Source organism: Centroberyx gerrardi, chromosome 11 (genome assembly GCF_048128805.1).
Source record: "Centroberyx gerrardi isolate f3 chromosome 11, fCenGer3.hap1.cur.20231027, whole genome shotgun sequence".
In the NCBI taxonomy this organism is placed as follows: domain Eukaryota; kingdom Metazoa; phylum Chordata; class Actinopteri; order Beryciformes; family Berycidae; genus Centroberyx; species Centroberyx gerrardi.
In genome coordinates this window covers 25,383,670-25,400,782 of record NC_136007.1, presented here as the reverse complement: position 1 = coordinate 25,400,782, position 17,113 = coordinate 25,383,670, and the positions used below count along the sequence as shown (strand labels likewise).

Genomic DNA, 17,113 nt, shown 5'->3' with positions numbered 1-17,113 from the left:
CCAATGAATAAATGATGAATTTGTCATGGATGTGTATTTTTGACACTCAAGACGCCTATTTATTTGCTCCAAGCGAGTGCAGAGTTCACATTTTATTTTTTGCAAACCTTTCAAAAGTTGACAATTGCATGGAACCGTCGTTACTTATGACCAGGGCTTTCCCCTCACCTCTCTTCCTCTTAAGTTTGCGTCTGCGCTGCTTGTTGACGAAGCAAGCAGCCAGCGTGCTGAACAGGACAGCCGCCGCCAGGAAACAGATGGTGGCCACAATGCCGGCTACCACGGGCCGCGCCAGTCCACCTTCCTCCACCATCTCCGGAGGGGGGAAGAAGTCTGGGGGTAGAGAGAGAGAGGAATGGGGAGGGGAAGGAGGGGCGGAGACGGGAACATAAAGGTTGAAGTAGCCGGGGAAGTCAAACAGCAAAAGGGGAATGGAGAGTGGTGATGGAGAGGGATGGGTGAGGAAAAGAGGGCCATAAAAGTTGGTAGTAGGGGGTTCGGTAGCCAGAGAGGGAGGTTTGGAGAGGTGGAGGGGATGGAACAGAATAATGGAGACAGAGTGAGAGAGAGTGTTTGTTAAATATAGCAAACACAGTAAAGAAACAAACAAATACAGACAAAAACACTGTACTGGTATTTAAAAATAGAATATGGGCTTAAAAACTGAATCAGGATATCTTGTCTCTTTTTTGGATGGATTTGCATGTGCTATTTCCTCATAGGTGCCTTGCGACCCTCTCCAACCTTACAGAGACAGTGGGTCAATTCTAACCCAGCAATGGGTGCCTGCACAGAGGCCTTTGAAGGGCATACGAAAGAAACAACCTCTGCCATATTCAGTGAGATTCAAATCAGTGGGGGCTGACTTTGCCCACTGCAATGGTACCTTCAAAATGGCCATTTCTGCAACGTATATGACATGGTAACATCACAGAAAGTGAAGCAAGAAATTTTCCCCAAATTCCTTGTACCTAAGATCTACAGAAGCTCCTAAAGATTATACATCTTTGTGCATTTTGCTTTTCAGAACCACGGACAGCACCCATTGTCCCAGTGTAGAAGACTGGGTTAACTGTTGATGGTAGTTACTGTTTCACCCCAATGATCTGCTGCACAGCCACATGTGCACTGCAATGCTGAATGCTGCTTTTAGAAACTAACATTATTCTTGGGGGAATACAACATGGTAAAAAACCCATGGTAACCCACCCAGCCTTGCACAAGAGCAAGCAAACACACCTCTAGGTGGCAGTATCATAGCATAAATAAATGCTTAATCACCATCTGAGGCAGGAATACAGTGGCCTGCCTTACTGTGAGTCATAAATATCCTTTGCCTCAACATTATTTAGTATAAGACAAGAAGACAACACTAGATAAAAAGTATGTCCCTTTAGAAGTGCAAGCTCTTTTACAGTCTGAAGGAAACTTGAAGAGTTAATAAGATGTAAAAGTTCAGTAACGAGCGCCTCAGGCAAGCTGAAAAGATGGATGTTAAAATCCAATGGTATCAGACATATTTAGACATAATATGACACAGCTGTTCATACAAGTCTTGAATGAAATCATTATTCAGCTTGACGGTGCCTTTCAGACAGACAGCAAGGGGCTTTACCATCAATTACAAAGTATGTTGTTTCAAAAGAAAAAAATATGTCCGCTTTGATTTCCTTCACTATTAATTCATCTCTTTCTTAATTATTAATTAATCGCCAGAAATTTATTTTTGGTTGTAAATATTTCACACATGTTCTGTTAGCTTTTGTCCTCATATAAAACACCTTCACTGGCTGGATAATAAAATATTGGCCAGACAAAAATTATCCATCAAGCAAACCCTTTCTGTCTACATGCATCTTAATTTACAAGGTGTTCGGTTCTGGGAGGTTACTGTCCAAAAGAAGTTTACCTATTAGTCTTATTTTGCACAGAAATGAAAAGACTGACTGGGTTTAGTGTTACTAATGTAATCGATACTCTTTCGCAAACAGGAATAACTTGCAATACAATCTAACTTGCAGCCTTCTCCCCATACTTTGTCCGTTTGTTTTAGTGCTGTGCCAGCACCAAGACTAGGGACGAAAAACATTCTGTACTGTAGACCTATAGATTTCTTAAACCAACCACAATAACCCAGGGAAATTGATACATATGGTCTTGTGAGCTAGTGCTTTGTGCACAGATGCAGTGGCTTCTACTGCTTTCCATGACATCGAGTAGATGGGGGGAAATGTGCTCAGCTCTCTAATAGGAGACATTCTCTTTTCTGTCCCACTCACAAGCACAGTAGCTGCACCTGTAGGCGCACCAGACAGTCATTTGGTTGAGTTTAAACTTCTTTCTGAAGTAGGATTTGGCAAAACCAGACTTGGTGTTTGTGCCACCAAAATGTGTTCTATGAGTAATATTCATAGCATGGCCAACATTGTGGGTAGGGCTGCCATACTGTCTAGCTACATTACAGTGGTTGTGCATTGTCCGCATTTTACATCGGAAAACATTGGAAAACAGTTAAGATTTCCAGCACAAACACTGCACTCTACCTTATTTTAGCTTTGCGATGTACTGTTCAGTCTTACTGGCTTGCACTCTTCAGTTTGATGCAGTCTAGACATGCATCAGAGTGAGACTCACTTCCACCAAGCACATATGTGCCTTAACAGGATAAATAAGATAATGGAAAGCATATCAATGTATTAGAGAAGGCAATGTCTATGCTGTGCTACACTAACTTTTGAGGCATGAGCGACTGCTATAGAGCTTCCAGCTTCTACAAATCCATGTGATTATTGCCCAATGTACATGGTAATCTTTTCTGGAATTATTCTGGTGAGATGCATGTAAGCGACTTGAGTCATGCAATGAGGAACAGGGGGTAGAATCAACTGGTTCCACTGGTTTATATGCTGCATCTTAAGTCATAGTGAGGAATGATGCAGCAAAATGCTAAATACCTTGAGCAATGCCTGTAAGCAATGCCTGTGCCTGTAATAAATACGGAGAAAAAATAAAATACCTCTGACATCTGTGACAGTACAGGGAGTATCTGCATCATATTTTGAGCACGTCAGTCAAGATTTACAGGGAAAGGACTCAAACCAAAATCATGTCAACATTGAAATAAGCTGCAGTCTTTGATCATCACATTGCATAGTTCTCCACTCTAACCATTGGGGGGCAGCAGAGTACTTCCGGTGATCCAAAAATTTCCTGAGAAATTTTCTGCTCCTCTATAAATGTTACCAACAGCTGCTCTTAGCAAATGATGTGTACTCAGTGACCTCTGCACAGAAGCAGCATCACATCTTGAGGGGTGTAATTTCAGATTTCAATTTTGGTATTGCAAAGAAAAAAGAAAAGAAACTGGCTTGATGAGTTTTTTTATCACAAGTCCAGTGCAATCTAAGGGCAGCCCGATGATGTCATACTTTCAGGATGGTACAAAGGAGTGTGCGTGTACAGCGAGCTAAAATTTAATAGTGCTGAATGGGCAAAATGCAAAGTTGGAGTTGCTGCGTGTGCAATACATTTACAGCCCTTCTTCAGCTAAGAAATGTTAGGCTAGCCTGAGGTTAGAGATGCGGACTAGTGCCGGAGGTTGTCGGTTCAAACCCCGGCATTGACGAGCAAAGCTCCCCTCAATTTAACCAAAGCTCCTGTGCTACATGAATTTGTGTGTATGTTTGGGTATAATTTTGTGTATGTCCACAATCTGCAAGTGATATCAAGGCAGTACTCTCCTCCTTTTTTGGCTTCTGTTGCATCTTTACAAGTCCATATAATTAACGTTTCAAAATTTTTATATTCCTTTTTTTCTGTCATTGGTGACTACAGGTATCATTATCCCTGAAGTTGTAATATATGATGTGATGTAATGGCTCACCTGTGCTGGACACTCCTACTATGTTACTAGGCTCGCTGATCATGTCCTCCATGACGGCCATGACGCGGAACTCATACCACGCCTCCTAGGAGCAGGAGAACAGCGAGATCAACATTTGGCAAAGTAAAGCATCCCTCTCTTATGTCTCGTCTCCATTAGCACGGTTTAGTCAGGCTGTGGACCGCTGTGGTATTGTAGGATTTAGTTTGTGTCTCCACTGATCGGACAGCTAAGCAACGAACATCAAGATTTGAAAAATAATGAGTGCATCTCACATACCGTGAGTTAACATGTAGTTTCAGTGCTAGAGTACTTTCCTAGACCAGTGGTTTCCTAAACGTTGGTTCTCAATGTGGGGTCCGGGGACCACCAGGGGTCCTTGAGAGGGTTCCAGGGGGTCCCCAGTAAATTGATGAATTGTTAAACTTCACTTAAACTTCATTTACAAGAAGTTAACACAATTAGAGAATGTAGAAGAATTACTATTTTGATCAAGGTTTCACTGTTATCTCTCTATCTACAGTACAGATAGTCATGAAATTTTGGACAAAATCATACCTAACAATAAAAATATTCTCAGATTTGGGTCAAATGGGGGTCCGTGGCTCTAATGTGTATTAAATTAGGAGTCTTTGATATGAAAGAGGTTGAGAATCACTGTCCAAGACCATCAAAAAAGGATTGGAATGAGATATACAGAGGAAAATGCGTGTCATAGCATTAGTTACGGAAACTACAGAAGAACACGCACTTCCACACATCCTTCCTCACACATACAAGCGCAAACACATGCACACAAACACACACATGGAGACAACCAAATAGAGGGTCCCTCGTGGTCCAATTACCTCAATCAATCCAGTAAAAATTAGCAGCAGAAAAGTTGCGTTGTGTGTGTTGTGGGAGAGCCAGAGAGAAGTGTGTGTGTGGGTGTTTGCTGGGGAATGGAAGGAGAGATAAAAGCATCTGCATGGCACTGACACTGGTGGTTAGATTGAAGAAAAGCTCAAACATGTCATGCCAGGAGAATTAGCCACCATGAGCCAGACGTGAGATGTTGAAAAAGACTATTGTGTCAGAACTCATAAATCAATCAAGGGTATATTGATTGTCCATGCTGAAAATAGCTCTCCCTTTACTAAAGAAAATCATTATCCCCAAACAGCTTATTCTGTTCTAATTTATCTTAATATTTCATTTCATGTTTCAACTGCTATTCTTACGGTCTTGAGTTTTTAAGCCAAAGAAAGTAGCTTAGATGATGTTTGCAGCAGCAAGTTTGCAGCTTGCACAAGAGAATGTCACATCACACAGCATGTTGAAATTTGTCAGCTTAGTGTTGCTTTGGCTAACATACATGCTGTACCTGTAAGAAGTGTTCTGTATTGGTACACATCAAGTCCATGAAACAGCACTTACTTTGATAAAGTTTCAACTTTTAACTGGTTGTTCTGGTTCATCTGTTATGCCTACCCCACCAAATTACATAGTGGGAGGTAGTGAACAGTACAAACCAATTTGAAAAGTTGACAGTTTAGTTGCAACATGCTTTTTTGACTTCATTGACCTAATGCAATCGTTAGCTTCTTGGTAAGCTACTGATATGAAAAAGATCTGTCTACAAACTCTGAAAAACTATTTTGCTAAGCAGTTGCTGCCATTTTCACATGTGCACAGTGTGACTTTGTCTGATGCTGCTGAGTGACCAACAAGCTAAAACAGAGGTCAAACATACGGTCAACTGTCTTGAGGAGGAGTGACATAATTGATATCAGTCATAATATAGCGTTTTATACAAGTACAAGTTGCCAAATCTTTTTTCTAAATCAATTTTATAAACTTACATCAGTTTGATACTACGTACTATGAAGTACTGTGAATTTACATCATAAAGATTTATGTCAGTCTAAAACGGTGAATAAACTCTATTCTGCAAATAAAAAGGTGTTTCCCCTCCACTACATCCTGGTCCTTGCAGAAAACTCTAGCAGACAGATACAGATCTTGTATATATCTATATGTATATGTCCAGTCTTTTACCTGGATGAGGTCTCTAGCGAGCAGCTCCGTCTCCCCGGCGGGGATGCTGTCGTCCAAGACGTCCCATCGCTCCCCCAGGCGGAACTCCATGACGTAATGCTGGATAGGTGCTGTGTGATTGGCAGGCGGCATCCAGGTGAGCAGGATGCCCTGCTGCGTGCGATTGGCTGTGAGGCACCGTGGTGGGGTAAGCAGCACCAATGGTTCAGGGGTACTTATAGGAAATACTGGAAGAAAGGATTAGGGTTGAGAAGATAAGTCTTGGGGATCAGTCCCATGGCAACAGTTTAACCGCTGTACCATCATGTTCAGCACGTGGTATCAGGTGGGTAGTTCCACCAGCATGACACCAGTGAATTAGGTCCCATTTACACCTGTCATTAACATGTGTCTTGTATCTGGACTGTGTCTAGATATCATTTAGCTGGATTACAATTACAATTTATATCAAAATGCGTCTCAGGTATACAGACTTCTCTTTCCCTCAAGAATATTTAAATCCTCTAAAACTGACAGTAAACATTTTGCCTCACTTGTTCCCCAGCCACAAAAATCAATTTTGACAAGGACATTACTATCCGAGCTACCTGCTATCTGTTTGATTTGCTTGCTTTCCTGATGCATGCTAAAGTTTATTTCCATTTATATAGTTGCTATGTGTCTCTGAGTCCATAAGTAGAAACCACTGAATTACCTTTGGGATTACTTAGCACTGCATTTTGCTTGAGTAATTAAAACTTCACCGCTGCTCTCGTTCATGTGAGCATTTTATAAACTGCGCTGGGCACGTTTAGAGAAATCGAAACAGGATAACACATACAAAACCTGGCAGGAGGAGCTGTTAGCTCCAGGGTGAATGTGAGCTGGAAGTGGACTCAGTCAGTCCACTTACCACCAACAAAAACACAAACACAAGTTTGCTAATATCTTATACTGTCTACAGTTTCCCAGATCGTCCTTTTTTGTTTTGATATGCTTCAGCAGAGAGGATTAAGCAATAAGTGATGTGGCAAGATATCTGAAAGGAATTGTAAAAAAAAAAAAAAAAAAAAAAAATTTCTGAAAGAGAAAAACACAAGTGACCCTGGGCTGATTGCCTTATCTTCTTAGTTTCTCCTCACAGACACAAACAAACGTGGTGATACAGCATGGATAGAGTTATCCTGCTTTTCAGCATGCCACACATCTTGAAGTAATAATCTGTGACATTTTCATATAAATCAATGTCAGTTTTGCTTCTCTCTGTCTCCGAATGATATAACACAATAATGATTCAACCTGTACCCAGTTCAGCAAAGCATTTATATTTGCTGTTCTAAACAGCCTCTAAACAGTTCTGAACAGTCTTCCCTGGGAGAAATCCTCTGGCGCACAGAGCAAAACTGATAAAATGGCTCGCCTTCATGGTGTATTAGGGAAATCTGTAAATACAACATCATTTTTTAGTTAAAAGTTTCTAGCTGAACACTGTAGATTTGAAGGTAATTTGAAATTCATGCTGAAGATGAGAAGCTTGTGAAACATCAGCATGATCCTCTCTTTCTGAAGCTGAAGTGTAGCCCTGGCATGTAAATACTGTGGCTGAGAAACATCAACAACTCACACTGCGGGTGTTGTTGTTGTTCGGATCATTCAGGCATGAAACATTAACTTGTAAAAAATTAACTTACTCTACAACCCCTTCTACAACTATTGCTTTACTACTGTAGTGTTAATTCTAACTAAAACATTGAATTGGCCAAAACAGGGTGGAAAAAATTGTTTTACATGAACTGATCTACCATTATATTTATAGTATTTTGGCTATTTTAAGTTGCATCTATGTTGAAAAACATAAAAGTTGTTCACCGCCAGCTATTTTTCCTTGTTTTAAGATAATTTATTATGCCAAGATTAAAGCTGTCAAACGATTATTTTTTTAAATCGTGATTAATCTCAAAATTTCTGTAATTAATTGCGATTAATATCATATTTAATTGCATGTAAAAATGACATGAAAAAAACATACAGTACGCTACAGTTAAATTCTAGAAAAATGTATCCAAAACAATCCCAAGAAAATCCTGCATTCCCAACATCCAGTGTAAATTGAGCCTGAACTGCTGATGACAAAAAAAACCCAAAAATAAATAATTTAAATTGATACAATAACTTATAACAGTGCCAAAAACAAAACAGGCTGGCATAACCTCAGCAGTTTTGCCTAAAAAGTCCAAAAAAGAGCAATGGGCAGGCCTACCGCAAAAAACAGAACATATTAACAGCTTTATAAGTCTGAATACAAGTTAGAAACACTAGGTAACACTGGGAAGCTGTCCAGGGTTTGGTAACAAAATGAATATCAGGGCCAAGAAAACTACATATTGCACAAATCTTTCTGATTCTGATGCTCAATCATATGTATGTGTGTTTTGTTTTTTTTATTCTGATGTTACCCTGACATATATGTTTTCTTGGCTTTGGGGCCTTGTACAGTACTTTCATATTATTACTGTGGAGATGGAAAAGAGAAGTGGAAATATGCCAACACTTATTGGGAAGATTCAAATTGATTCCGGGCAAAGGGAAAGTTTTCTGGTGAAAAAGGGCTGTGTTGAAAGGACGTGTTTTGAAAATGCTTTATTTTCATCAGCGAAAAATATCATTTAATTTAAGTCATTTGCGGGGTAAAATATTGGCCCTTATTACCCAGTTTTTTTTTTTGTTTCTTTTTTTATAAATAACCTTTCTGGTTGTTCTAGTTGCATGTCTGCCAAAGCCATTTTATTATTGGATCTCCTTGTCCCAGTTGAGCGGTAGTGAGTGTACCCACCTAGTGTGTTCACAGTGACAACCTCGCTGAAGGGGCCTGTGCCAAGCTTGTTTTGGGCCAGGACGCTGAACTGGTATGCTGTCTCTGGCTCCAAGCCGGGCACCACCAGCCAGCCCTGGCCTCCAGGCACGGGTATGGAAAGCCAGTCATGTGGACCTAAATGCTCCCTCTTCAGCCTGTCGAGGAAGCGGGTTGAGAGGCGGGCGGGCGGACGGGAGGGATAAAAAAATAACATAAGAAATTAGTGGTGAGGAAGATGATGCTACGTGATACTGGGAGTGCCTTGACTTTTTGTGTTAGATCCAGGTCTACATCACATTGGACACTGGACAGTGTTATAAACATTTTTTAGTAGTGTACAAAAGTCTCTTGAATCACATTTCAGTGTCCTCACTTAACATCATAATCATCTATCATCACAATGTGACGTCATTTCTGCAACACTGCCGGTCCCATCGTCGCTGTAACATCACATAATTGTCATTTCAGGAACACTTGAACACATGACATTTTGACACTTTTGACACACATCATTCACTTGATGGTAATAAGCCCATGCTGCGCTCAGCTATGCAAGTTGCCCATGCCACAGATTCAGCGTTGACTGGAACGGATCTCCAAAGAAAGCAGAAAACTGTATGCATGCAAGATTTTTTTTATTAGTGTCCATTCAAACTGTTGCATGTTGATCTTGATTTGTACTTACTCCAAATAGAAACTCTGTATCACACTGTCCTAGAATACATCTGGTTACTTTTTGACTTCAGTACGTGTCTCCATGGATGTTTTTGAAATGTTTGGACATTTTTTTGGTTTAGTTTCAGGAAATGTAACATTCATCATATAGCACATCCCCAATGGAAATTATTTTATTTGACAAACATAGCTATAATAATGTTAATTGTGTGTTTTGGTGGATTTTTTTCCACAGATATCTGAAACACCTGTTTATGGCACAAGGGGTACAACGGAGCATGCGATAAGAGCGTAAATATGCCGTAGCATGTTTAAACATTAATACATCATTGTCAAATTGATAGTGATACCTTGATATAATTACTGTAAACAAATGAGACCATGGTGGAGACAATTGGTAGCCTCTATGTCATGTCGGCGGAATTGTTTGCGCTAGTGTTTCTCAAAATTAAGACCACATTTCCCATAAAGTTTTCCCATACAGTGTCCTCTGAAATCTGACCTGGTGGCACACAATGGAAAATGCAGTGTAGAGGCTGCCAATCTTCTCTGCGATGGTATACTAATGTTTTAAAATGAAGGTGGTAATGGTTTATTGATGTTAAAATGCTTACATGTCATTACTTTAAGAGTGCTTGGGTTGAACAGTAAACCCTCTGTTGTGCCCCCTTGTCTCCTAATAAGGCACTTAGTATTGGCTTTGTAAATACGCTTGTCTGGACTGTCGTAGTTTTGACAGCTTCCCTGGACTTAGACACTCTTATCCCACAGGCTGAAGTTACTTGCCAGAAAGTGCGACTGAGCATGTGCAGCAGATTGTGCAGATTTATCTGCCTGTTCGTGTGTGTAAATGAGCATGCACGGATGTGCGTGTGTATGTGTGTGTGTGTGTGTGTGTGTGTGTGAGCACGTGTGCACCAGATCTGAGCCTGTAACTTATCATAATAGCACAGCAGGCTGCACCGTTATCTGGTGTTGATATTCAATTGTAGGATGTTTGTAGCAGAGTCCAGTGGAGCTATCTGAGGATTATTTATCTCATTGCAGTGGCAGGCTTGCCAACACTGGACATTTTTTGAGTACAATATTGGTGACATAAGTCAAGGACACCAACCACTATTATGCACACACAACCAAAAATGTCATGTATTTAACTCTACCATACAAGAGTATCGTTCCTGTTTCATTTCTATGGATTTACTGGTTTTAGGATTAGATACCATGAAAATTAACTTGTAGCAATGCCTATTACAGTCTTACATGGCCAGACTAGATATTCAGTGATGATAAGAGAATCAGACTGCGCAGATAAAGACATGGAAGACACTCAGCAAAGAGAAAAAAAACTTCCAAGGTATGGCCATGGCCATGTCTCTATTGCTCCAGCCGAACAATGCATTTTATACAGTCTGCAACACACATAATGACAGCAGTCACTAAGGAGCAGCTGTTAACACTATAACAGTTAAAAGTATTCAATCTTTCCTGCTCCATGCCTGAATTTCTGGATTGGTTCTGTTACATTTTCAAAGAGTCAAAACTCTTGTATAGAGTTTTAGTTGTTTTGGGTTTTTTTTTTCTGACAAAATGAGTGACTCAAAATGAGCGCACAATTGTCAAAATGCATAGAAGTTGGCAGGCATGCAGTAGACCATGGGCATGGCCAGTTAATTAAATAGCATGATAATATCATGTAGACAGAGATGTCAGCTTATTCTGTTTTAATAAAGATTAGGAAATTTAACCATGTTTTATCTGCTCCCTCTCTGCAAAAAACAAAATTCTTCAACATGTGGCATAGATACCTTTAGTTAAATCCTCCAAAAACTGTTTTTAATAATTACAGGACAACTGAAATCTTAAGTAGTTGCTCCACACACACACCCATCAGCCAAGGTGCAGAAGACTCCCTTGCAGACCTGGGTTAAAACAGTGCTTCATACTCCTTCCGGTAGTTGAAATATACTCATTTCAGCTTTGTAATTAAGTGATATTTCACTTTTAATATAATTTTTGTCTTTAATATGCATTAACCTAATGTGTTCTGATCCAATATTGGTTGTCACAGGTATCTGTAGCAAGGTGCCATGTTTATTTTGTGTTTCCCCCACCAGATATAAATTCCTATTTTCATCTACAAAGTAAATCTTGGCAACTGATTATCACTTAAATATCACTTAAATATTTTTGATGATTACTTTGAATCATACTGTGCCAGCCATGGCCAAATCAAGCACATCTGTACTTGAAGTAAACCAATCAGTAAATACAGAAATCAAACATTTTAACCCAGGTCTTTTCCCCAGTAAAGCAGCGGCAAAGAAGCAGCAGCAGCAGGGCAGAGAGCTCTGGGTCATGTTCAGTATAGTTGCAATTTAAGATTAGAGATGAAAACTCACATTTTTAAGAGTCACACCTGATCTCCACATATTTCCATCTCTATGTTTGCACAACCGTTCTGAACACAACCCCGGAAAAAAACATTTTTAGAAAGAACAGAGGAAGTATTGGAAGAAGAAAAAGCAGGAAGCAAAGCATGCTGGGATGACTCACACATGGCCGTACCAGACTGAGAATGTCTGCTGGAAGCCTCCATCGTAGCCCGCCTCCCAGGACACATTGGCCCAGGTGGCGGACGCCACCACATGGACGTTGGTGGGGGCGTGGGGGCTTGTGCCTGGAGGGAGGGAAAGCAGAGGGAAAGGTGTTGCTAAAAGGGACATTAGTCATTAAGTGGCCAGAGACTCTATCTAACTGAGGCATTAAAATGTTACTGTCTCAACATTTACCAGTGTGGTGGGTGACCATTATTGATTTATCCATTTCCATTTTTTTGTGCAGGTGTTAATTTCAGACCATGCTACCACCTGTTCCACCACAGTATGTACACACCCACATCAACACCCTCAAACGGGATGAGAACATTTCCTGCCTAAGAAAGCCCAAAAAAGGATGCTCAATGTTTCATAACTGATCGTGGTGTAAAATTACTTATATTGAAAAAATCAATATTGAAAGCATCCTAACATCCCAAATCTGTTGGGCTGTAAACTGCCTTCCATGAAAGAGCTGCCAGGGTGAAGAAGAGGGCAGGAGGACTGCTACCGACCCCGCACACCCAGCCAGCCATCTGTTCCAAAAAGCTTTCCTCTGGGAGACGCTACTTAGTGCATCATGACCAAGACCACCTCTCCCCAAGAGCTGTTACTCTACTTAACCAGCCTGCATGTCTGTGTGTGTGTGTGTGTGTGTGTGTGTGTGTGTGTACGTGTGTGTGTGTGTGTGTGTGCATGTGATACCTATGACTAGGAGGTGCGTGCTGGCAGTGATGCTCGTGGCAACGTTGGTGGCGACACACTCCCACTCCCCATGGTCCTCCTTTGTGAGGGACTTGAACTGTAAGCTGCCTCGGGGCAGAACATTGTGCTTGCTTTTACTGGGCTTCCCTACCTTCAGTCCAGGGAGAGAGAGAGTAAACGAGAGAGAGAGGGAGAGAGAGAGGGAGAGAGAGAGAGGGAGAGAGAGAGACATGTTCGCACATCCAATACAAAACAGAGAAACAAACAACAGGTCATACATACACAGTTTACCAGCCACTAGACAATATCTATCCACAATCCCACAATAATATTGTTTTTGATGCTTAACTTAAGTATCATATTATGCAGAGAAACTCATAAACGGGAGACATAAACAATAGCTAATCACATAGTATTCACTGAGCAAGATTAAAGAAGCATCACAATCAAGGAAACAATTGAGTGGGTCTAATATGTTCCCTTGATTACATCTTTTATAAAGACATCATTAAAATGTGATTAAAAACGCAAAAAATGACATACAGCAGTTTGTGTAATTAAAATCGGAGCTCTCGCTTCAGCCTCCATCTTCAGAAATGAAGATGTCTATTGTCCCAGTGATTGTTTTTTATTTATTTATTTACATTGAAATCAATGAATGTACCATAAAGCAACATGGAGTAGAAGTTTCAAAAAGCTGCAACTCTTACTTTGAATGGGCAATGCAGCTAGCAACCTGACTTTAATAGTCAAAACCAAATGATATGCAAAGGCAGGCAGAGTGTGGCGTGTGGCGAGTCTCTTACCTTCCTCCATGTGATGTTGGGAAAGGGGTCTCCCTCCGCCTCGCAGGGGATGACCAGTTCTCTCCCGGCCTCCTGCCTGTACTCCCCTCCGGGAACCACTGAGAATTTAGGAGGGTCCTGCCCAGGGTGAGATGGCCCAAATAGGGCAACTGATATTAGGTGAGCTCTCTGGGAGATGATGGCTATGTGTTACATGGTTAGCAAAGCGTACCTTTAGCACCAGGGGAGCGGGAGGGGACCATCCCATGGAACCCAGGGCATTGTAAGGCATGCAGGTATAGGTGCCGAGAGAGTCCTCCGTCACCTCTGCCACACGGATGCTCCCGTCGTCCATTTGGCTCCAACCAGGGTACTGTGGAGGGGGAAGTGGTGGGGTGTTGTGGGTCATTGGGAGCGGGCGAGGGAGGTGATTGCCTAAATAACTTGGTAGGCCCTAGGGCTGCAACTAACAATTATTTTCATTATCGCTTAACCTATCAATTATTTTTCAGATTAATCGATTAATCATGTAGTCTATGAAATGTCACAAATAATGACAAATGGCCATCACAAGTTACCAGAGTCCAAACTGATTCTTAAAACTGCTTACTTAGTCTGACCAGCAGCCAGAAAAGTATTCATTTTATGATATGAAACAGAGAAAAGCAGCAAATCTTAGCATTTGTGAAGCTGTAACCAGCAAATGTTTGGTATCTTTACTTGATAAATGACTAAAATGACGAATCGATTATCAAAATTATTATCGATTAATAATTTACAAGAGAGAATGAAGAGACACAAAGAATGAATGGAAAAAGTGCAAAGATGGGCGCATTGTGGTCTGAACAACAACAGCTCTGATACCTATAAGATACACACAGCTTTGACCGATGAATTGACATACATGTTCCCAGTCTGAGGCAGGGGAAGTGAGCAGAACCAAACCTGCAGCGCAGCACCGTCTCACCTTTTCTATCCGCAGAGGGAGGTTGTCTTTCTTCCACTTAACAAGAGTTACAGGGGGAGTGGCATCTACAGGACAGCGGATGAAGCCGGGCAGGCCAATGGCCACGTAGATGACAGATGGCATGTTTACCACGCGGGCAGGGTCTGGGCGAAAAAACAAAGGGGAGGGGGGTGGCGGGGGTAAGCGAAACGTGCCTGGTGATTATAATAGCAGTGCAGAGAAGCTTGGGAAATAACAGAGTTTATGGGAAGTGGGCTCATCATAAAATGCTAAATGCAATCATGTGGAGAACAGCTGGTCTCAGAGCAGTGTGTGTGTGTGTGTGTGTGTGTGTGTGTGTGTGTGTGTGTGTGCGTGTGTGTGTGTGTTATGCCCAACACTGAACTTCCAAGCATACCAGGTTTATTACAAGCTTTATTCCTGAATTGCTTATGTCCTAAATCAAGGAAATGAGCAGCCTTAAAAATGTACAACATTGATAATATATCGAAGAGGACCCAATTTTAACAACAATTAATTCTTGCCAGACCCTCCTTCTTAAAAATAGAAAATCATATTCTGCAGGTCACCTGTCAAAAACCTGCAGTTAGAAAAAGTGGTTTTCTGCAATGCTGCACAGCCTTTAAAAAAAAGGTAAAATACAGATTTTCATTGAATGCAGACACAACATTTTCAGTTATCATCTTAAAGTTATGTATTGCTTGTGATGCATCAATAAATAAGGTCCTGGGTTCAAATCGGTCTTGGTCCTTTCTGTGTGGAGTGTACAGGTGAACTGGACACTCTAAATTGCCCATTGGAGTGAATGTGAGCATGAGTTTGCCTGTTTATCTCTGAATGAGTAAATCCATCAAAATAAATAAGCTTTCTTGATAAGGCCTATAAGCTGTCATAAAAATGTAATTCATGTTAACAAATGTATTGCATATGAGTATATCAAAGGTGCAAACACAAATTAATCACATAACAATTACAACTGCATAGGCTACAGTTGCAAATATAAAATGTAATATTTCTTTCACATCCTCCCCAGTGGTTCTCCAGGGGTTAGAAATCTATAAAAATAACTATTCTGAACATAGGTCACACTCTCATCAATATTATCTAGTTATTAGATAGTTATACAATTCAACAGTGACAAAAATCTTCCAATTTGGGGTTTGAGGACAAATACTTCCAATATCAAATGTGGGTCCGAAGCCTAATATGTGTCTCCATGGGAGTCCTTGACATAAAAATGTTTGAGAACCCCTGATATAACCTATTAATCAAAGGATAACATTTTAACCAAATGGAAATATTGTCATAGGTAACATAAATCGAGTACGACTTCTTACATTACATTACATCATACCCCAACTGCCTAACTCTTAGTCAGTTTAATCAGATCACTTCAGATTTGTTTAAACCTTAATACTGTATTTGCTCTACATTATTGGCTACCCTTTCCCATTTTTTCTCTTTTTACTGAAGTCTTACATCACTGGGGTTTGATTTGACTGAACTATGAGACAAAGATGGGCGCAGAGGAAAAAGGAGTCCATCTGGTGGAGGAAAAGGGCTAAGAGGAGGAAAGGGAGAAAAGAGGAAAAGTTAAAACTTCTCCTTCCTAAATCCTGAATTATGGAGAGGGCGAAAACAGCGTGGCTTCTAAATGAGGTCAAGGAGGAGAGCTTCAAAGTAAGCACTGGGTGATAAGAGGAGGAGAAATGGCGTGAGCGGAGAGGAGGAGGGGTGGAGAGAGAGGGGGAGTGAATGCTATCAGTGTGGAGATTGAAGAAGGGCGAGCGAGGATGAGTACAAGCGTGGGAAAGAGGACAGGTGAGAGAGAGAGAGAGATGGCAGTGGATGACGTAAGGCAGAGAGAGAGAGAGAGAGAGAGAGAGAGGGGGAGGGACGAGGAGGAGAGAGAGCGGAGGAGAGAGGAGGCTGAGGAAAGAATAGCAGGCAGTGTGATCAGGAACACAATAATGCAGGGAAAAGGCAGTGGAAGGCATTCATCTCCCATTACAAAAGAGATGAGATGAGAGGAAGAGCTGAAGGTGAAGGGGAAAGGGTGGACGACAGATTGGGTGTATGAATCGGAGAAACGGGGGCTGAACGAGTGAATGGGCGAGCGGGACGTCGAGCGAGCAAGCGAGTGACACGGAGAGATAGAGGGATTGAAACACAGAGAGAGATCGATTGACCACACTGTTGCCAACACAACTTTGTACTACACAGCTGCTGTCCTCCTAAGTCTTAACCGCCAAGCCGGCAGCGCTCTGCCACAAAGAGCCCAGAGGAGCGCCGCCACCAGCACCACAGACAGGAATATCAGCCAAGTTTCTAAATATAGCCCTCAGACAGCGCTATCGCTCACGACACGCTGGTTCCCACTGCAAGATGCTTTGGGGAAGTTATTCACTGGCATGCACTTCAGGGAGAAAGGGAGAAAGACAGAGAGTGACAGAGAGACAAAGAACGTGAGACAACAGACTTAATGAAAGAGAAAGATTTGAAGAGACCAAACCGAGAGAGGAGCGTGATTTGGCGAGCGAAAGGGGGAAAAACAAATGGAGAAGAGCAAGAGTCGAGGATTGAGAGGGGGGCAGCTAAAGGGCTAAAAGGGATAAAGGGAGGAAGAGGAGA

At 41.4% G+C, this 17,113-nt stretch overlaps 1 protein-coding gene across 1 annotated transcript in view; it reads right to left on the bottom strand.

Annotated features, from left to right (window-relative positions):
* Positions 1 to 17,113, bottom strand: part of igsf9bb (immunoglobulin superfamily, member 9Bb) — a 111,709-nt gene that overhangs the window by 18,583 nt on the left and 76,013 nt on the right. Inside the window, exons 8-16 of the mRNA XM_071924514.2 lie at positions 14,483 to 14,625; positions 13,748 to 13,888; positions 13,537 to 13,653; positions 12,731 to 12,881; positions 11,997 to 12,108; positions 8,736 to 8,911; positions 5,924 to 6,150; positions 3,884 to 3,968; positions 169 to 333 (exon numbers count right to left, since the gene is read on the bottom strand). Of these exons, the coding sequence (XP_071780615.2) occupies positions 169 to 333; positions 3,884 to 3,968; positions 5,924 to 6,150; positions 8,736 to 8,911; positions 11,997 to 12,108; positions 12,731 to 12,881; positions 13,537 to 13,653; positions 13,748 to 13,888; positions 14,483 to 14,625 (1,317 nt within the window). The remainder of the gene's footprint in view (positions 1 to 168; positions 334 to 3,883; positions 3,969 to 5,923; positions 6,151 to 8,735; positions 8,912 to 11,996; positions 12,109 to 12,730; positions 12,882 to 13,536; positions 13,654 to 13,747; positions 13,889 to 14,482; positions 14,626 to 17,113) is intronic.